At 37.5% G+C, this 22,880-nt stretch overlaps 1 protein-coding gene across 3 annotated transcripts in view; it reads right to left on the bottom strand.

Moving 5' to 3' along the window:
• The window catches only part of LOC145993200 (uncharacterized), a 776,759-nt gene that overhangs the window by 101,415 nt on the left and 652,464 nt on the right, over positions 1–22,880 (bottom strand). For all 3 annotated transcript variants that reach the window (XM_083129421.1, XM_083129420.1, XM_083129422.1), the window contains one exon: positions 17,709–17,803. In XM_083129421.1, coding sequence (XP_082985547.1) covers positions 17,709–17,803 — 95 coding nt within the window. The remainder of the gene's footprint in view (positions 1–17,708; positions 17,804–22,880) is intronic.

Genomic DNA, 22,880 nt, shown 5'->3' with positions numbered 1-22,880 from the left:
GAGACGACAGGTAACAGTAGTAGTATTGATGATATTATAAGGACACACACAGCGTACAAATGGAGAGCTCATATGATCAAACAGCCCGATTTGGCTACACTTAAAACTATGCCAAGATGCCCATATGCTCCAATTCTTCAAGTGTGATATGCTCTTAATCCCAAGAACCATGAATCCTAGTGTAGAAATGAAGAACCCTCAATAGACAGATTTGCCTACACTTAAAACAATATCAAGGGGGGCTTATACCCCAATCGGCCATGTGTGTACATATTTAAATCTAAAGAATTTTGAGCCCTAGTGTACAAATGAAGAACCCCCCTCAGACAGATTTGGCCAAGTGTGCAAAGGCTGAATCTCTCAGTTTGTTGTCCATAAACTTGTCAAAAATATGCCCCCCTTGATATTGTTTTGATTATACTTAAAATTAAATGCTTATATTCTTATGCTCTACAATTTACAGATCAATATAATAGAGGATTACTTGGACAAGGGCAGGCTGCAAATTGAAGTTTCATGTTCTTTCTAATCTTTGATCAGTTTCATGTTCCGGCCAGCAATAAATTATGTACGCCTGGGGGCTTTCATTATTATTGCTAGCATGCATAAGATATAATCTACACAGCTAAAAGGGGGAATTATTGATATTTCTGTGCTCTTTCAGGGAAAATTCCCTTTGCATGATAGCATGTATGGGCCTGCATGCCATTGACTTCAATTCACTGGAAGAGCATAAAACTTCAATTAATATTTTTGTATAATAGAAGGAAATTCTTAGTAAAAAAACATTACCCCCCTTGCATGCTGTCATGCAAGCCTGGGTACAATTCTAAAAGGCTCTGTTCTCTTAATATAAACACAAGTGAGACTTACAGAATATTCATTGCACAGTTCAAAATCCAATTTTGACTGTATTTAGTTGATATAGAGCTCATAGCTCCTGGGTTCTGATACTCAATAAAATGTGGACATAGTCCCATGGCTTATTGCCTTGTAAACAAGAGCTCTGGGTTTGAGTCCTGGTAAAATGTGAGGCCTCCCCTGATGGCAAAGTGTTAATATTGTTGCCTTGTAAACAAGAGCTCTGGGTTTGAGCCCTGGTAAAATGTGAGGCCCCCCCTGATTGCAAAGTGTTAATATTGTTGCCTTGTAAACAAGAGCTCTGGGTTTGAGTCCTGGTAAAATGTGTAAGATTGAAATACATGTGGCAAAATAATATCTCCACACGTGAGATTTTGAGAATATTCACTGCTAGTTGATATACAACTGATAGCTCCCAGATCTGAAACCTGGTAAAGTGTGTTATACAACAGCATAATAGAGCAAAATTATTTTATATTGGGGATCACCAGAGCCTAGTTATTGCTGTTGTTTGGGTATAAAAGCATCAGCTCAGCCACTAACTGCTGTTATAATTGTTTTGGCATATTGTCCATAGTTCTGTTTTTTTGGACCAAGAAATTTTATATAAATAAACAATAAAAATGCCAAATCAAAAATATTGCAATCAATGCAATAAAAATATATCTAGTTCTAATTGGTCTAGGCACCGGCATATTTGTGACCCTAAGAAATGCAGAAAGGCCACAAAAATGTGTCCAAGATGCCATAAAATATTAAGCAAGGCATATTACAAAAGGCATAAGTGTAGTTGTTATGTACAGTCATCAATATTGCCCTCACAACCATCTACATCTGGTCTGAAAAGGAAGCATGAAGCACCTGTTAATGCTAGAGCAGCAAAGCAGCCACGCTATGCACCACCTATCCATAGCAGTTTTGGTGGCCAATTAAGGGATCACTGTTTTAAATCAGAGCCAAGATGTGACATTAAGAATTTTTTGAACAGTATAAATCCTGATGTGCAGGCAATTCTAAATGCACAAAATGGCTCTTATAAGCTGTCCCTCAAATTGTTTACACAATATAAGAAGCCAAATGGCACAAAATTTACACAGCCCCACATAACAGAAACTGTAGCTGTATATTCAAATGCAAATTCAGACAAAATAATAAGCAGTTTGATAGATCAATTGAATATTAAACACCCTGAATTTGCTGGAAAAGAGTCAGGATGGAGCCTATGCGGATCTCCACACAAGTTATATGTTAATATTTCTGAATTCAGCCCATTACAAGGATCTACATATCTGCCATTACCTGCCAATATTAAAAACAAAAGAGCCGTGGTTAACATAAAAAATAATGATGAGAAATGTTTTCTGTGGTGTATTTTAGCTGCTTTGTATCCAGTTTTAGATCATCCTGAGAGAATAACTTATTATAAACAATATGAACACAATTTTGATGAAGCAATGGAGGGCTTAGAATATCCAATGTCCGTTCAGAATATTGATAAATTTGAAAAAAAAAAAGGCCAGGGATATCAATGGTAAACAATTATCTATTAATGTTTTTATTTGTTCTACTAGCCGTGGCAATTGCTTGATAGCACCTCTCAGAATCAGTACACTTGATGATGATTCTGCTGTTCCGATTGATCTGCTCTTAATTGAAGGGGATGATACACACCATTACACTCTGATACACAGTCTTGAAGCTTTAGTAAGAAAACAACTAGACAAATTTAATAGAATATTTAAGTTGTGTAGAAGATGTTTAACTGTATTTGATGGCCAAAAAATGGTGAATGGGGTTCGGGAAGTGAATACAGAAATTGCTAAAAACAAGTTAATTGAGCATCTGAAATACTGTGGCAACCATAAACCTGTTCATATGCTTATGCCTAACCCAAGTGAAAATGCCAAATTCAAAAAGTTTGAAGCCTTGTTGGAACACCCAGCATATATAGTGTGTGATTTTGAATCAAACCTCAAACCCCTTGCATTCTGTAGCCCAGATCCTGAGGAATCTTCAATTACATCATATCAATTACATGAACCTTCTAGTTTTTATTATTTGATTGTACAGGATGGTGTTGTTAGTAAAGAATATTTATACATGGGAGCAGATGCCATCAAAGAATTTGCACATAGAATAGAAAATGAGTGCCATGACATAGCATCTAATGTCTTATTTAAATCAAAACCTATGTTGCCTTTAACAGAGGATCAGATTGAAGATTTCAACAATGCAGAAAAATGCCCGGTATGTGATTCTGAATTTTCAGATATAAATATCAAGGTGAAACACCATTCTCATACAGATGGTAAATACTTAATGGCCCTGTGTAATAGCTGTAATATTAAGATCCAGAGACCAAAATTTGTCCCTATATTTTGCCATGGTGCATCCAATTATGATTTCCATCATCTGATCAGGTACGAGGGGTTTGACAAGCAGAATTTAAATATTTTAGCAGAAAATAATGAGAAATATATTGCCATTAGCAAGATAATTAAAGTTAATGGTGTTCCTATTCACATAAGATTTCTTGATTCCTACAGAATTCTGTCTGCTAGCCTGGCTACACTGGTCACTCAATTATCTGATGATCAATTCAAAATCACATGTGCTTTGTTTCCAAATCAGGACCTGAAATTAATTAGGCGGAAGGGTGTATATCCATATGATTATGTTACAGATTTTTCTAAATTTGATGAGTGTTCTCTGCCACCACAACAAGAGTTTTACAGCAAACTCAGAGGATCTGGAATCACTGATGAAGATTATCACCATGCCCAATTGATGTGGAACAATTTAAAATGCCAGACATTTGGTGATTATCACAAGGCTTATTTAAAACTTGATGTGGCTCTCTTAGCCGATATACTGCAGGCATTCAGAAAATCTTCGATGCAAAATTATAAACTGGATCCAATGTATTTTTACAGTGCACCAGGCCTAGCATGGTCTGCAATGTTTTTAAACACTAAAATGCAATTGGATCTGATCCAAGATCAAGATATGTATCTGTTTATGGAACAATGTATAAGAGGAGGCATGGTGCAATGTTCTCAGAGATATGCCAGAGCAAATAACAAATATATTCCTGATTATGATCCAGCACTGCCATCAAATTATATACTGTATGTAGATGCCAACAGCCTCTATGGTTATGCTATGATGGATAACCTGCCATATGCAGGGCTTGAGTGGGTTGAAGATTTCAATATTGAAGATCTTAAGGATTTTGATGACAGTAACTATGGCCTGTTCTAGAGGTTGATCTGACAATTCCTGATGATTTACAGAAGACATTTTCTGATCTGCCTCCAATTCCTGAGGTTAAGTGTTCACCTGGCTCTAAACAGAAGAAATTGATGATGACTCTGGAGCCGAAACAGGATTATGTCATATATTACAAAAACCTCCAGTTTCTGATGCATCATGGTGTTCAAGTAACCAAAATTGGAAAAGTTTTGAGGTTCAGGCACTCAAGATGGTTGAAGCCATATATTGATACAAACACAGAGCTTCGAACATCTGCAATGAGCCAATTTGATAAGACCTTGTTTAAATTGATGGTCAATTCTGTGTATGGCAAAACCATAGAAAATGTCAGAAAACATACTGATGTTAAAATAATTACTGACCCCAGCCTGAGCAAAAAATTGATTGCAAAGCCTAATTTCAATTATAGAAGAATTTATGATAAAAATATGGCACTCTTCAACATGAAAAAAACAAAGATTAAGTTTGATAAGCCTATTTATGTAGGGGCTGTGATATTGGAATTGGCCAAATTACACATGCTGGAGCTCTATTATAATGTGTTGAAGCCTTTTTATAAGGATTGTGTAAAATTGATGTACATGGACACAGATAGTTTTATTCTTGATATTCAGACAGAAGATGTTTATCAAGATATGTCACAGCCTGCATTGCTTGAATATTTTGATACCAGTGAACATACAAAGATTCAACCCCACAACAAAAAAGTGCCTGGCAAGTTAAAAGATGAGACAATTGGTGATGTTATTGTGGCATTTGCTGGGTTAAGGGCCAAGATGTACAGCTTTGAAACATGTAGTGGTGTTGTTGCAAAAAAAAGCCAAGGGCATTGGCAGAGTAACTGTAGACAAAGAGCTTGAATTTAAAGATTATGAAGATTGTCTCAAATCCCAGAGTTTAATCAGAACATCAGAATGCAGAATTCAGAGTGTGGATCACTTGTTGACTACAAATGTTGTAAGAAAAATTGCTCTGGACCCACATGATGATAAGAGATGCATTTTGTCATGTGGCATACATACTCTACCATGGGGTCATTGTGATTTGAAAAATGGCAATTAATGCCCAATTACAGAGCATGATTTGAAATAAATAAACATGCCTATGAACTTATTTGGGTTCAAAAAACAGGCTATTATGGACCTGCCAACACCACAACCCTGTTCTGATATAATATCTAAACTAAGTGCTTTGTTAATTATTCATCTGAACAGCATACTTACAGATGTTGATGATGAAACAGGTAAAACATTGTACATATTTCACAATAATTTAAATCATTACCAATTACCTGTAGGTGGTCAATTACAATTTATTACAACCCCCGAGGGTAATGTCAAGATTTCAATAGGGAGAAATATTTATAGAATTAAGCACTCAAACATGATTTCTGGCACTGTTTATACTGTTTCTGCTGGTGACTGCTTATATATTGAGGTCCCGGGATCCTATGACAAGCTTATACCTTTTTTTATAGAATTAAGAATTAGACATTCAATAATAAATAACCACTAAATCAAAATGCCTAATGATATATTTGGCCATACAAGACATGAAGATCACAGTGATGAGATTCTGATGCTTGATGTCAGAGTCAAGAAATTAAGAAGTGATTTACAAGCTTTACAAACCACACTCAATGCCAGTCTTCAACTAGAAATTACAAATTTACAATCACAATGCATGGACCCTCTCCTTAAAATTGACTCGGAACTCAAATTATTGCTTCAGAAATATACTGATTTGGCCACATTGGATAATTTTCAAAGTTTAGAAGAAGCTGTAGCAGGTCTTCAAGCCAAATTTAAGACCCAGGCCACCAACTCTGAGCAATTGAAACAACAATTGGAAGAGCAGATAAATAATGTCCAGACACAGCTCCAAACAATTGTCAAAAGCATAAAATCACAAGAAGATTTTGATCTAGTGATTTCCACTCTAAAGGAACAGATTCAATCACTCCAGATACCTAATCTGGACCCTCTGAACAATGCCATAGCCGAGGTTAAAGAAAAAATTGAGACACTTGAAAATTTTATGAACAACCTTCCATCTTCTGATGCTTTGAGTGCAATAACTCGTAGTGTTGCCAACATCAAGCTGCAGCTTGAAACATATGAAGATTTTGGAAAAATTCAAAGTACCATAACCCATCTTGAGGGTACAATAGCAGCAGTGCAAAATGATTTGACAAATGTACAAGAATCTCTAGAATCCCGCCTGCCTGGTATTGTAGATACCCTTGTCAGTGTCGAGCAACAGATCACAAAACTTGAAAACCTCAACACTGAATCTGAGCTATCTCATTTTCATCACTTGATCGATGATATCCAAACAAAGCTTGAAATTTTAAAACAATCAACACCCTCTCAGGCAGATATAGCCCTGCTCCAAGATGCTATGCAAAGTGTGGCTGATGCTTCTGAATTAAATAATGTGAAATTGGCACTTGAATCTTTGCAGAATACTGTATCAAATCTGCCTACATCACAGGAACTTAAAAATATTAAGAGAGCTGTGAATCGCATATTGAAATCAGAAGATATCAAGAATATCCAGACAGAGATCAAACAACTTACTCAGACAGTGGCCACTCTACCAACTAATCAACATATTAATGAACTGCATGCCCTGTTTGAGGATATCAGAAGACAGGTCCATGATCTTACTGCTCAAAATTCAAAATTGGCAGTTGTTGAAAATTTACAGCAAATTGTAGCTAATATCAAGCAACAGCTAGGGACCATGGAATCCAATCAAGCAAATGCTTTGTCTGTTTTTGCCACCCAGCTACAAGAGATTGTGCAACAATACAAGAAACTTGTTGTGGACATAAAGATCAAGCCAGGCCATGATGATGTTGTTAGGACTATCAATGAGCATCTTGAATCTGTAACAGGTAGATTGCTTACAGCAGAAAAAGAAATAACTGGCATAATCGAGAATCCTAAACATACAGTAATTCTTGAATTGTACAGTATCCCCAACAAAGAATATGATTCACCATTTACACCAGGCGGCAAAATATATATGCTGTCTCCTGCACAATTTTATTACCAATTTCTTGTTGGGGGCACACTTAGACCAATCAAGATCAAATATTGGCTACAACCACAGGCACACCACTACCCTACCTTATCAATAACAAATGCTGACAACAAAGCAAAAATCACCAGTGTAGAGTTAGAGGATTTTACAGATCCCAATACATTAGAAACATCTTATGCTGAAGATGATGGCTCTCTGGAATTTTATATACAAATAGGAGACAAACTGTATTTAGAAAATCCTGTAGTATCAGCTGCTGAACACCCTATAGTTGCAATATTCTTGTTTACATATTATGTCTAGACAAATTATTGTTGATGAATTACACAGACAAGCCAGACATAATTATAAGAGACTGCCAGTGGTTACAAAAGGCATAAATGATTTATGGCAGTGCGACTTGGTGGAAATGGCAAGTGGACAGCTGAAAAACTTAGACAAAATCAACAAGGGCTACAAGTATCTACTCACTGTCATAGATACATTTTCAAAATTTGCCTGGGCTGTGCCACTCAAATCCAAGACTGGAAAATGTGTTACAGAAGCCTTCAGGACAATCATCAATCAGAGTGGAAGATCACCGCGCTATTTGCAAACAGATAATGGCAAAGAATTCTATAATTCTGTGTTCCAACAATTTATTAAAAGCCAGTCAATAAAACATTACTCGAGTTACAGTGATCTCAAGGCCTCAATTGTAGAGAGATTCAACAAAACCCTAAAAAATCAATTTACACTTCAAGGTAATTATAAATGGCTCAGTATTCTTCCAGAACTTCTACATAAATATAACAACTCGGTCCATTCCACAATCAACATGAAACCCTCTGAGGTAACTTCATCTGATGAGCAAAAATTGATCAGAACTGTTTATTATCCTAGATACCAGCCAACAACAAGAAAAGCCAAATACAAGGTAGGTGATCAAGTAAGAATCAGCAAATATAAGCACTTATTCAAAAGAGGCTTTACCAGAAACTGAAGCACTAAATTATTTACAGTGGTTCAAGTTAAACCTGGGACCCGATACACATATATAATAAAAGACCACCGAGGAGAAATTCTCAAAGGCAGGTTTTATGAAGAAGAACTCAGCAAAACTAAGCAGCCTGACACATATCTCATAGAAAAAATCATCCGCAGAAAAGGCAACAAGTTACTTGTCAAATGGCTAGGACTCCCAGAACACAGCTGGATCGATGCAGACAAAGTGATACTATGAACACCTGGGATGTTATAAAGAGGCTGCCAGAACCTGAACAGCAGATTAAGAGAAATGGCAAGTTGCTGCCTGATAATATTAGATGTCTTATTGTTGGGCCATCAGCTTGTGGTAAAACTACACTAATGATTGATAATTTTTTATTGGCACCCAACTGGTTAGACTGGAAAAACAGGCACTTGTATGTTTTCTCTAAGAGCTTAGAACAATTAAAATATCAGCAGCTGATGAAGCTATATGATGGACTGGATATAGCCACTTTTGAACCAGATGTTAAGCCACTCCATGACTGTCTTGATAACTCTGTTGTTGTGTTTGATGACATTATACTGGATAATCAAAACAAGGTTAGAAATTTCTTTACACAAGGCCGACACAAAAACATATATTGCTTCTACCTGGCACAGACTTTTTCTAAAATACCGAAGCAGCTGATCCGAGACAACAGCAATTTTATATGTGTGTTTCATCAAGATCATACCAACCTCAAACACATACATGATGAATATGTAGGTGGGGACTTGAGCTACAATGATTTTTCTAAGTTTTGCAGTACGTGCTGGAACCAGGACAGTTATGGGTTTGTCACAATTGATATGACAAGGAAACCCAATAGTGGTAAATACAGAAATAAGATCAACAATTTTCTAGGCATTGAAACATATATAAATAACCATGAAAAGGCCAATCATTGATGATCTTAAATTAAGAGATTATCTTGTAAAAAGATTTAAGGGATGGAAATCAGAGAACCGAGAATCTATGAACAACACAAGCAAACAGAACAGCCTATTATTGATGCTATTAGTGAATTAGGTAAAAATATCAAAACTGTTACAGAGCAAAATCAAAATTTGATCACAGAGCTTGTACCTGTAGCTGCTAGGAACATATTAGATTATCCAATCACCCCACTTTCTAGTATTCATACACCTAGTCCGGTTGCTCCTCGAAGTTTTGAAGCTACTCAGGATCCTATTGAATTGGGTCTTCTTGCTCAAAAATATTTAAGCACACCTAAAGACAACAAAGATGAGGTCTTTGGCTTATATGCTGACACAGAGCGTGATGGTAGCATCATACATAGAATTGGCAATTTCAGAGTAACATTTATGGGAGATGATATAATTGTATATTCAGAATCTCATGTTGGAGAAAAAGGTGGTTTTGTTAAATATCCTGGCACACCTGGATTGTGGGAACTGATGACTAGGAAAAGGCCTGGCAGCTATACAGATCAAGATTATGAGCATTACAAAGAAATATTAATAAAATCAGATGCTCTATACCAGAACAATGATCCCACACAAAAAAGAGTCAAGTCTAGCAGTGGAGCAAAATACAACAACTTAATCAAGCCCATATGGTCACAGATCAAGACTGGCAGTGGAATCAAACAATACAACACCCTGCCTAAAGAATTTGTCTGGGTTGATGATGTCAGGAAACTTGTAGATAGGTTGCTGGTGATAGCTGGGGAGGAAAATGCTGGCAACCACAATTTTTACAATGAAAAGTTTGGAATTATGGACATGATAAGCACCAAATTGTCTAATTTTATAGTGAATGACACTAAGGGCATTGGATATTTTATAAAAATTATTAATACTCTACCACCTAAATTTTGGAATATCTCTGAGGGTCGGGGGTTGGTTAATGATATTATAAACAAGCTGCCATTTGAACTACACATTCCAGGTTATCAGTATTGTGGTCCAGGCACAAAATTGGACCATAGATTAAACAGAGGTGATCCTGGTGTTAATCCCCTAGATGCTGCTTGTAGAGACCATGACATAGCATACAACACACATTCTGATCTTGACAAGAGACATGTTGCAGACAAGAAATTAGAAGAGGCTGCATTTAGTAGATTTTTAAGCAAAGATGCTTCTTTAAGTGAGAGAATAGCAGCATTGGGGACCACCATAGCTATGAACACCAAACAAAAACTGGGGTGGGGGTTGTGAATATATATATAATAAACCTACAATGAAGGCCAAGGGTGTTATGTATCAGATACCTTATGCAGGTCTTAAATCTCTTAAAACTATTGATAGTCTTTTAACCAAAAAGCAGCGCAAGAAAAAAATTCTTGTATTGCCAAGAGCCATGGTATGAAATTGTTGCTTAGCACCCCCCAATTAAAAAAATTACAGCAATCTAGAAAAAAATCACATGTGGGTGGATTTATATTTACTATCCCGGCCATCTTAGCAGCACTTGGGGCTGTTGGGAGCTTGGCTGGGGGATCAGCTGCCATAGCAAAAACAGTAATAGATGCCAAGAAAAATAAGGCAGAATTAGATGAAATAAAGCGCCATAACCTGGCCATGGAGAAACAAGGCAAAGGTGTTAAGAGAGCCATGAATAAGTTTAAAAAAAACAAGAGCCGCTTACAAACCAAGATATTGAAGCTTTAATCAAGCCACTGGGCATCAAAAATTTTAGAGGTGTGTACATGTCTGATTCTTTACCAGAACAACCACTCAACAAAGAGTGTGGCATAGTTAATTTGGATAAGTACAAAAATCAGAGCACTCACTGGATTTGTTATCTTAAATATTTAAAAAATGAGGCATTTGTGTTTGATTCATTTGGAGGTATTCCACCTGAAAATTTAGTAAAATATCTAAAATCAACTAATCTTTATTACAATAATGCCCGTGTTCAAAATTTCAAAGATGTTAATTGTGGACATCTGTGTTTATCTGTTCTTAGATATCTGTCTCAAATAAATAAACCATCAATTGAAGATTTTCAAAAAGCCTTTTGGTATCTGAAACATCATGGGGGTATTCCATCTCACCAGCCAAAATTCAATATTGAAACTTAGATTACATGATGATATAGTGTATCCCAAAACAATAGCTCTCAGAGCATTTTATGGCATGTACTTGATCCCTAATATTACACACCACAACAACACAATTGCAGTAGGGGATCAAAAAATTGTCATCACTCCAGGGCAGTATTATCTGTCCACTTTAAATGCTCAGTTACCCAGAGGTATAGTATTAACTCAAAATTCTGTCACTCACAGAGTAGAGATTGTATCTGCTACAGAAACAGTGGATCTGGGTACTATAGGAGAGCTGTTAGGCTTTGAGAACAACACAAAACTTGAACCGGCCATTAAACACACTGCTATTAATATACCTAAATTCTTAGCCATAGAGACTCTAAATATTCACTGTAATGTGGCCGAGGGTATGATCACCAAATCAAATGGCATAGGCACTCACAAACAAACTGGCATCATTGCAACATTCAAACCTAACTCTGAATTTATGGAGCCCATCATCTACACTCCATCACCAACATTATATTTTCCTGTGTGCCATAATAGAATAGATTACATTGAGTTGATGGTCACTAATGAAAAAGAAGAATTAGTTGATTTTGCTGGAGCCACAACAACTGCAATCATAGAGATTAATATTTAAATAAAAATACATACAAAAAAAAATGGAAAATATTGAGAGTTATGGGCTACAATCATTCCCTCCAAACAGGAGGACATTTGCAAATTTAAATCAACCCAACACAGAGATTGAGGTTGATCTTGATGTAGGGGATGGCTTTATACACCCCCACAGAGCAGATCTATACATCAAATTTGATGTTGTAAAGCTCGATGGTACAGATTATCCGGCAAATTCAAATATAAGATTGGTAGACAATTTTGTGCCACATCTGTTCTCTGAAATTGAGATCAGAAAACATGGTGTTGTTATAAACAGAGTGGATTACCCCGGCATTACCTCCACAGCTTTGGCCACACTAAAATTATCCAAAACCGAGGCTTCTTACTACAAAATAGGTGGATTTGAGGCTGGTGATAAAATTATATCTAAATGCCATACAGTGCTGTTCTCCATGCGCCTGTTGCCAGGATTCTTCTCAGATTACAAAGATATTATGTGGAAGGGTGGTTTAAGAATCACATTTAGAAGAGCTGCCAATGATAATAATGCTTTGATGAGGTACAGTACATTAAACTCTACAGGGGAAGCTCTGCCTAATACCCTACCTGATGAAGGCAAATGCATTATTCAGACTATGGAGCTAAGAATTCCAGTTGTTGAATATGAAGCCAGTTATGCTCTTAAATACAAAGCAGATATAATAAAAAATCCACAGATTCCTTTACAATTTTATACATATCAATGTGTACAGAAGCCTGCCACTGGTACCTATTATGAGTTTGATGCTACAAATTCATTCCCCAGTATACAATATGACATGCCAGATTTTGTAGTGGTACTGTTTCAGACTGGAAGAAACAATAATCAGGAAAAAAATTCAAGTAAGTTTGATAGCTGCAACATCAAGAACATATATCTTAAAAATGGCAGAAATGAGGTGTTTCCTAGAGAAAATTATAATTTAAACATGTCCAAGGATGATTTTCTTAAATTATATGAAGCATTTACAGCATACAAAAGGGTCACTACTGGCAATACTGACATGTATTACACACCAGATGAATTCAAAGCACAGAGACCCATGTTTGTCATCAACACTTCAAAAAGGAAACAAGTTGTGGTTAATGACAGGACAAACATTAAAATTATCTGTGAATTCCACGATACACTTCCTGATGACACCATATGTAGTGTTATTCTTATAGGTGAAAAATCATATATTTATGATGTAAGAAATGAGAGAGTCACAGAGCAATTCTAGAAGGCCTCTGCATATTACCGGACCGGAAGTAAATATAAGTGGGTGTGGGTGGGTGAGGGTGGCTTTTATGAGCATTTTGGCTTAGTTTTAAGTGTAGCTATAATAATATCAAGAGGGGCATATTTTTGACAAGTTTATGGACAACAAACTGAGAGATTCAGCCTTTGCACACTTGGCCAAATCTGTCTGAGGGGGGTTCTTCATTTGTACACTAGGGCTCAAAATTCTTTAGATTTAACTATGTACACACATGGCCGATTGGGGTATAAGCCCCCCTTGATATTGTTTTAAGTGTAGGCAAATCTGTCTATTGAGGGTTCTTCATTTCTACACTAGGATTCATGGTTCTTGGGATTAAGAGCATATCACACTTGAAGAATTGGAGCATATGGTCATCTTGGCATAGTTTTAAGTGTAGCCAAATCGGGCGGTTTGATCATATGAGCTCTTCATTTGTACGCTATGTGTGTCCTTATAATATCATCCATACTACTACTGGTAACTGAGTCGGCATTACTCAGAAAATTCGATTGGAATAAATGTCTGGGAAGACGGGGGTCAGTGGTCAGTTTGAGAATTAAGATTGAGTGGTTAGTTACGAGAGTTAGATGGGGAGAGGGAGAAGTATGATTGGAGGATGAACGTGTTAATGTGTCACGAGTCAGACTCTTTGTACAGTTGCGACCACAACCATACTTCGCAGAACTTCAGCTGCTGTGCAGAAACAGGGGTAAGAATTGACAATATAGAGAAAGTCTGTAATTCACTTCCTAGTTCTTATACTCACTTCTTATGCACTCCTGGTGACGTATCTGGAGTTACGATGTGGGGGTCGCATGTTAAAATTGTACATTTAGTGTAGAAGTTGTAAAATAACGTTGTTATTTACCGCGATAATTCTCCATATGGCGTGTTCCGTAGTGATGAAACATTGTTCGTCGGTTACGTGCTACAAAACTAGGAATTCCTTATTGAAAGTGATCATTGGCCCACAAACCATTCACGGAAGGTTAGGTTAGGTTCATTTAGGTTAGGCAAGCATAGTTATAACATTTCGTTCGTAAAACATATAACATTTCGTTCGTAAAACTACGCATATACACCTATATATAAAAAATCAATCGGCTTTTTTTCAAATTCCCAGACGTGACCCCCGGTTATTTACAACAAATTCGTGATTAGGAGGCCAAAAGTAGTTAGTATACTGAAAATTAACAAAACTGGAGACTTTCTCTATATTGTCAATTCGCTCCGAGACAGGTATACTTTTCCAATAGCCATGTTGATCCAGTCTTTGGGTGTTTAAATCTCAGGTATTGTGTTTGCCATTCATATATGTGTAGTTATTACCTCTCGCACATCACCACCAAGCCTACCACAAATAGCGAGTTGAACGAGGAGGAATGATCAGTGAGCTACATCAAGCCAGTTTGATCCTTCATACCGAATGGTATGATACGAAATTACTTAGTAGTGACAATGCCACAATAAAAAATGAGCAATTCGTTTGAAACGTGACCATGCCACAATAATAAATGAGCGTTTCGTTTGAAACGTGACAATGCCACAATAAGAAATGAGCGTTTCGTTTGAAACGTGACAATGCCACAATAAGAAATGAGCAATTCGTTTGAAACGTGACAATGCCACAATAAAAAATGAGCAATTCGTTTGAAACGTGACAATGCCACAATAAGAAATAAGCAATTCGTTTGAAACGTGACAATGCCACAATAAAAAATGAGCAATTCGTTTGAAACGTGACAATGCCACAATAAGAAATGAGCGATTCGTTTGAAACGTGACAATGCCACAATAAGAAATGAGCAATTCGTTTGAAACGTGACAATGCCACAATAAAAAATGAGCAATTCGTTTGAAACATGACAATGCCACAATAAGAAATGAGCGTTTCGTTTGAAACGTGACAATGCCACAATAAGAAATGAGCGTTTCGTTTGAAACGTGACAATGCCACAATAAGAAATGAGCGTTTCGTTTGAAACGTGACAATGCCACAATAAGAAATGAGCAATTCGTTTGAAACGTGACAATGCCACAATAAGAAATGAGCAATTCGATTGAAACGTGACAATGTCCCAATAAGAAATGAGCAATTCATTTGAAACGTGACAAAGGCACAATAAGAAATGAGCAATTCGTTTGAAACGTGACAAAGGCACAATAAGAAATGAGCAATTCAATTGAAACGTGACAAAGGCACAATAAGAAATGAGCAATTCGATTGAAACGTGACAATGCCACAATAAGAAGTCAGCAATTCGTTTGAAACGTGAAGTAAATTAGCATGAGATATTACACCCCGAGAAGAAAACCAACAGGAAAGCCCGACGGAAAAAATCTATAGAGTGAAAGCACTGTAAAAAAAAAAAAAAAAAAGGAAATAAAAGAGAGGAAAATTATCCTCCTACACTCCAGTTATTCCCGTACTGTCCTCAGAATTTATGACGACCTAGTTGTCCTAAAGTATACTGAAAATGAAACCCACCTAGTTAGAAATCGTCATTTTTCTGGCAATTTTACTTTCGTCGTTCCCCTTTTCACAGACGAAAAAAACGAAGAGTTATTGTTATATCGGAGGGTCGGTTTCCGAACACATTCGAATTCCACCTCCCTCCATTTATAAAAGTTTTGGCAGATTCTCGGAATAACCAATAGCTTAACAGAAATGTAGGCGTGTTTACGTATGACAACTTATTTCCCCGACCGTACACTTAAATCAGTTTTCCTCCGAGGCAAGCAAAAGAGCGCATGCGCGGGAGAGGAGGGGTACGAAGATTGCATTGCTGTTGCGTAATTTTTTCAGAGGATAAAAAAAAGAATTTCGACTTCCCCCCCCCGAATCCATCTTGGTCCATGCATTAAGATACACGGGATGCTGCTGAGTTGTGTGGGTTGTAAAATGGAGGGAGAGGGGGAGGGGTGCGGGTGGGGGGTTGAGGGAGGTCTGCAGGGACTGCGTATCGATTGTCGCAATCCGCACGCACTCGCACGAATGCGTGCGGACGCACTCGTCTGTGGCGGAAGGAATAGGGACAGTAGACGTGTCATCTTCTTCTTCTCAAATTCCTTTTCACTTTCGTCTTTTCTTTTCGGCGGTTATCTTTCTTTCATTTTGTTTAAAAAAAATTCCGTGGCTTTCTGTCTCACCTCGTCGTCATGGCAGAGAGAGAGCGAGAGAGAGAGAGAGAGAGAGAGAGAAAATCCGCTCTTCGTTTGTCACCTCCGAGGAGAAGCAATTTGCTCGGCTATTTCCGTGCCCTGTTACTCAAGTGCCTTCCCCATCCTCGGGAACTCTCTGCATCCATATTTCATTTTTTTTTCTTTAAGATGCTATATCTGCATCCCCCGCACTAATTTTAGTATATTAGTCTCCATCGTTTGTCTAAGGGAGCATGAAACGAGTTGGAACGAATAAAGAAGGACTACTTCTTGAATGTTTTAAAATAAAATTGTCCTGATTTAAAGTAAGTAGTTTTAGGACGCTTCCAAAGCTTCTTGTTTCAGAAAAAAGCCGTTCTTGTCAGTTTTGAAAATTTATCGATTTAGAGAGAGCGGTTTTTGAAAGTTTTAAAAAACTAGATTTAGAGAGAGTGCTGTTTGAAAGTTTTAAAATTTCGATTTACAAAGAGCGGCTCTTGAATGTTTTGAAAACTTCCAGAGTTAGAAAGAACGGTTTTTGAAAGTTTTGAGAACGTCTTGATTTAGAAAGAATGTTTTGAAAACCTTTCCTTGAATGTTCTGAAAAACTTATTGATTTAGAAACAGTTTTTCTTGAAAGTTCTGAGAAGTGCTTTGATTTAGAATGATCAATTCATGAGCGTATTGAAAATTCGAAAGTTACGTTGCTTTGATGACCCCTACAACCTCTTACAGATGAAGACACTGGATTGGTTCTTTTCGATAGCATATTTCTACCTCTTAGATAACAAGGACGATGATCAGAATATATTTAGGCTACAGCCTACAGAGCCTATCCATTAATACGATACTGTTCAGTCGTTTTTCTAGTCATTTACTGCTACTACTACAACTAATAACAATATCATGTCTACAGAACTGGAGCCTAATTCAAATACGTACATTTTACATGCTATTATTTATCAGAATGATATGCTGTATTATTTTGAGTACATATTAGCAATTATGCTTAATTGAGAATGATTTGAAAACTTCTTGATTTAGAAAGACCAGTTCTGGGACATTTTGTAAATTTCTGTATTTAGAAAGACCAGTTTTTGAAAGTTTTGAAAACTTCTTAAAACACACATTAAACACCATCACCTTTGTATTATAAAATGTTGAGTAAACATACGAACGTTTGTACGGAATATAACTTATCAATACAGTTGCTTAAACGCATATTGCACAAATGTTATACTACAGTTCGTGATATGTAGATTTCCCTCCAAAAATTATGGTTTAATAAAAGTACACGCACGTGTGCCAAATTGTCAATCACGGCTATAATTTCAAATTTGCCCTTTCTGTAAGGTTTTCTGGAGGGAAAAGGAAAACAAGTTATATCACACGAACTATAGAATATTGTAAACATGCGGAAAACCAGTACAAGGTAGAAGAAACAATCACTTACCTCTTTTTCTATGATATTCTCTGGATTTTTCATGGGGATTTCCCTTATCTTGGTCCAATCAACCAATCGAAATGTCCCCTCGTAACGAGTTCGATCTGTCGAAAAAGAAAATACATGGAAAATTTAAATTGCAAACAGAAACTAGCTTTCAGCAACAAAGGTTTCAAAGGTGACAAAGAGAGTAATAACCGTCCAAAAATACTGAAAGTACGTTATAATATAGTTGCTTTGTAGAAAGCTTTGATACGACGTCATTCGGAAACGTTATTTCCGGATTGCGGTGCCTATGTTCTCACAAAGCGAAACGTTACAGAAACGAAATAGCATTGTTAACATAGCTGTTTAAGCGGAAAAAATACTCCATCAGAAACTTCGGGGTCTAATCGTCCGGTGTTAAGTTTTAATATACTTGACGTGGGCGCTTGTCCGCAGTGGGGAAACAATATCCGCTTCAATTGGGTAGTGTGTGCGAGTTCATGTAGCCGAGCTCAGTGTAGTCAACTGACTATACCAAAATTGTCATCCCACTCCCATCTTTCGCTGTTTTTTTTTTATAGAGGGAGTGGTGTGCTTCGTTCGTCTTTTATCGATATGTTGTAGCAGCATGTTGGAGTTACGCTTGCGGCACCATATATCTTTTCGCTATGATATGTGGGTAGAAACAGACCAATAGCGTTTAACAGTGGCGGCGATTAAGGGGGGGCGTTGGGGGCATTTCCCCCCACTTTTTGCCACTTTTGTCCCCGCACTATGCTAAACCTTATGTACCAAGAGAAAGTAAATTGTCCTTGTCCCCAAGTTTTGGAATCCAATAGACGCCACTGCAGTTCACTCTACACCCTTTCTCCAATGTTTCAGATATTTCTTCCAAAATTGTCATTCAAACCTTAATATATATTCAGTTTACTTCTCAATTGACATTTGCAATACTCTCTCCTTCAGGGCCTGAATTGATTGCTTGAATGATTTCGCTTTTCTGCCACTTTTGGCGAATCGTGAAGATAAGAATGAGTGATATGATGAAATTCATGAAGTGACACTCACAGAAAATTGATTGAATTGTTGTGTAAAGCCCACTTTATGCATATACAGGCTAAACGGGACAGGGCCTACAGTTCTAAGTGGAATCCGAACCACTATCGAGAATCGAACACGGGACCCCCGATGACGTTACCACTACGGCATCGGAAAGGTAACTCTCACAGAAAAGACCCATATCCAGAGCAGGATTCGAACTCTGGACCTCTGGCGTGAGAGCCTAAAATCACAACACCAAAGGAAGGATCTTGCTGTTCTTTGGAAATCTAAAGAACAATATTCATTGGATTATACAGAATTAGTACTCTGGTATTTGTAGATCTGTCTACTTCATAGAAAGAGAGGGGGGGGGGGCTCAACAAGTCTATTACTATCGATAAGCCGATCGTAACGTCATTTTAATGTTGATCGTTCAATATGCAATCAATATTTCTCCACGAGGATGAGAAAGATAGGCAAATATGAACCTTTGAAAATCTTATCTTGCTTACAACACTATTGCACAACTTTATACATGATTTCATTGTTATGCATGTTTCCTCAAAGAACGTGCATACATACATACACAACACTCAAACACTATAAATATATAACACATAGAGGCCTCGTTTCGACGCCACGAGAACTCTAAAAACGCTTTTTGAAACTTGTAACATTTCAAACCTTTTCCCAGCTTGCCCCATCATGGGCGTTCGGAAAAGTATCACTGTCTACAGTGACAATTATTCGAGGTTGGAAACACTGATAAACACGTTCAATTCGGCTTTCCACCTGCAAAACTTGGGGCGGTATTGCAGCTTCTTTTGCCCCGAAGGAACGGCTATTGGGCCCTGGATGGCTTTTGTTGGCAAAAGCACTGTTTAATTGTGTTCGGCTGAATGCAATTGTTACTTCGATGTGCAAAAGGAACTGGCACACACAGAGAGAGAGACCCTATTTCCCATGCAGCACTGGGCAATTTCCATCTGCATTAGCCTATGAACGGGGGCAAAGCATTTACATGTGTTGACGCACGTCTTTGAAGTATATGACAATCAGCGTCCATAAACGAGTTCTAGAATGATTTTCTGATCGATTTTTAATGCATGTCACGACAGTAATAGAACATGAGAGCATTGTGGATGTGTCAACGCTTTGAAGTTTGGCGATGATATTCAATTATTCCTTTCTGGCTGGATTAACAGCGTGAAGCGTAGCAGACACAAATATTGCCCCTTGAATGTTCGCAGCCTAGCATTACGGACGAGTTGCACTGGTTGTCGAAATGTGCAGGATATGACGGGCTGTTATTGCGACAAAAGCGCTAATTCCGCTTCAATTTGATTTGGTTTATTTTACTTCGAATTTCTGCCACTTTTGGCTAATCGCAAAGAGTATTACGATGAAATTATGAAGGGACACTCACAAAGAACACCCATGCCCAAGCCGGGATTCGAACCCAGGTCCCCAGGTAGCGTACAATACAAAACAAAAGTAAATCAAAAAGTTAAAATAAACAAGCAATATGTAAAAATACCTTGCACGATTAACTAAATTATGTATATTTGAATTTGTATCTAAATGACAACTTAGATTGCTGACTCATAACATTACAGCATTGTATTTTATTTTAGATTCAGCAGAGGCACTTTGCATGGAATGCCCCGCAGTGTTCTGATCTAATTATAATCTGTAGGTCCAGTCATGATTAGCCTTTCGTAACATCAAGTAAACTTAAACAAACTATTCGCTTATCGCTTTGGAGTCATTCCATGCGAAATCAACACAGCCCCCAACCTGACCATCTCCGATTTTCATGAAATTTGGGGAGTTGATACTATGCATAGAACTTAGTAAGTATGAAAATATTTAGTCTCATGCGTCTTGTAATTGTTAAATTATTCAAGGTCAAAGTTAGCATAAATTGCCCTTTTTGAGCCCGCTTAGCTATACTAAATCTGCTGTAACTCCGCCACTATTTAGCCTAGGAAGCTCAAATAAAGCTTATTGTACAAGGAATTGAACAAGCTTTCCAGTGATATATAACAAGCCTACCTTCCGATAAAAATATAATTTTGTCACGTGACCTTGACTTTGACCTTGAATATCTCAAAACATGTCATCACCAAAAATCGTGAAAAAACTATATTTGGTCCCTCATGCCATACTATAAAACATATCAAAAAATCATTGTGGGACTGCAATGGGAACAGAAGATACAAAATAATATGTGTAACTATGTGACTGATAAAAGCCTCATTACATGAACTATGAAGAGTCAAAAGTCCCTTAACACCCCCTACAAAATGTGAAGGAGTTATCCTGGGTATAATTGGTCATAAAAGAAATAGGTTAAGCACAGGGAGATCCATAGCTGTGTGTGTCAAGTGCAGGTCCGCCATATTGTTGACCGCCATATTGAATTAAACGCAAAAATTTCAAAGGAAGGGGGGTGATGTGATATATGAAATCAGGCTAGAATTTCACGAGAAATGAAGCAGCGAAGGTTTTTCCAACTTATTTTTAGGCAGCAAAACGTTATACGCATATCTTTCACTTACGATATATGCACATTATAGTGTTGTCAATATTCCTGTGAGCACACTCGTTGACGTTTCTCACACTCGCATAGAACATTTGATAATGTAGCATGTGCAACATCATCGCAAGCAGGAATTATGCCTTCTCTCAGATGGTCAATATCAGGAACTTTTAGTGCATGAACCATTCTCTTCAAATGTTTCTAAACGTAAAAGTCCTCCTAAGATGTTAGATCTGGGGAATGTGCAGGTCTTTTAATAGATCCCCGTCTGCCCATCTATCTACCTAGAAATTTACCATGAAGAAATTGCCAAAATGTTCACATAGTGTGGTCACACACTGTCCTGTTTCAAAACTCTGGAAAAGTGCCATATCCCGTAAACAAGGATGAAAAACCTGTTCACTTAAATAAAAGAAGCCCTCGCCATTTAAGGTTCCGTTGTTGAATATGGACCAACCATTCCATTTCTCCATTCACTATACCACATCATTAGCTTACCAGCAACAACCATTCGGCTGGGATCTGTCTACTGTAGATGATCAAATCACAGGTATTGCATATAATTTTTATTAACTTTACCGTGAACATAAAAATTAGCCTCGCCACTGAATATTTTTCATTCCAAAGGAAGTGTCACGTAATTGTTTGAGATATTTTTCCCAATATTCTCCACTATTTAAGTATTTGGTGAATGTTGCTGATTAAAATCATATGCAATGCTGCGTATACTTCTTTCTCTCCCAAGATGTCAGTGTGATCTCGACGAGTACCTAACACGTTTTAGGAGCATTCTAAATACTTTGATTTTAACACCTCGAAACGGAGAAAACGGTTATAAGCATGCAGTAATAACTTTTTGCTGCCTAAAGATAAGTTGGAAAAACCTTCGCTGCTTCATTTCTCGTGAAGTTGAAGCCTGATTTCATATATCACTTCACCCCCTTTTCTTTGAAATGTTTGCGTTGAATTTAATATGGCGGTCAAAAATATGGCGGACATGCACTTGACACACACAGCTAGGGAGGGATCTCCCTGTGCCTAACCTATTTCTTTCATGACCAGGATAACTCCTCTACATTTTGTAGGGGGTGTTAAGGGACTTTTGACGCACGAGACTAAAAATTTTCGTAGTTACTAAGTTCCATGCATAGTTTCAACTCCCCAAATTTCATGAAAATCGGAGATGGTCAGGTTGGAAATTGCACATATCTGTGTTGATTTGGCATGGCATGACTCTTTGGTTAATTTATTTCTTAATGAATAAATGGTATTCAGTGGCGGAGATTGGGTTCCCAAAATAGAAGGGCAAGGTACCAAAACTAGGGGGACAAGAACAGTTTACTTTTCTTGGTATATAAGATTTAGTATAGTGTGCGAGAAAAAGTTGCAAAAAGTACGGGGGCAGCTGTCCCCCTCGCCCCCCTAATCGCCGCCACTGGATTGATGAAATTGGCGAGACAACAAGAATGTATGCTCTTAGAGGACTTTAAGACTGAAGCGACATGGGGGTTTCTCACTCAAGTAACAAGCGACAGGGGCATTTCCAGTCCGTACAAAAGCATTCTCTGCGCACGCACGTCAAAACAGACCGAGGCGACACGATGTACGCTATT

The sequence above is a fragment of the Lepisma saccharinum genome, chromosome 1 (genome assembly GCF_977018435.1).
Source record: "Lepisma saccharinum chromosome 1, izLepSacc3.1, whole genome shotgun sequence".
Lineage (NCBI taxonomy): Eukaryota > Metazoa > Arthropoda > Insecta > Zygentoma > Lepismatidae > Lepisma > Lepisma saccharinum.
This window is presented reverse-complemented; position numbering and strand designations above follow the sequence as displayed.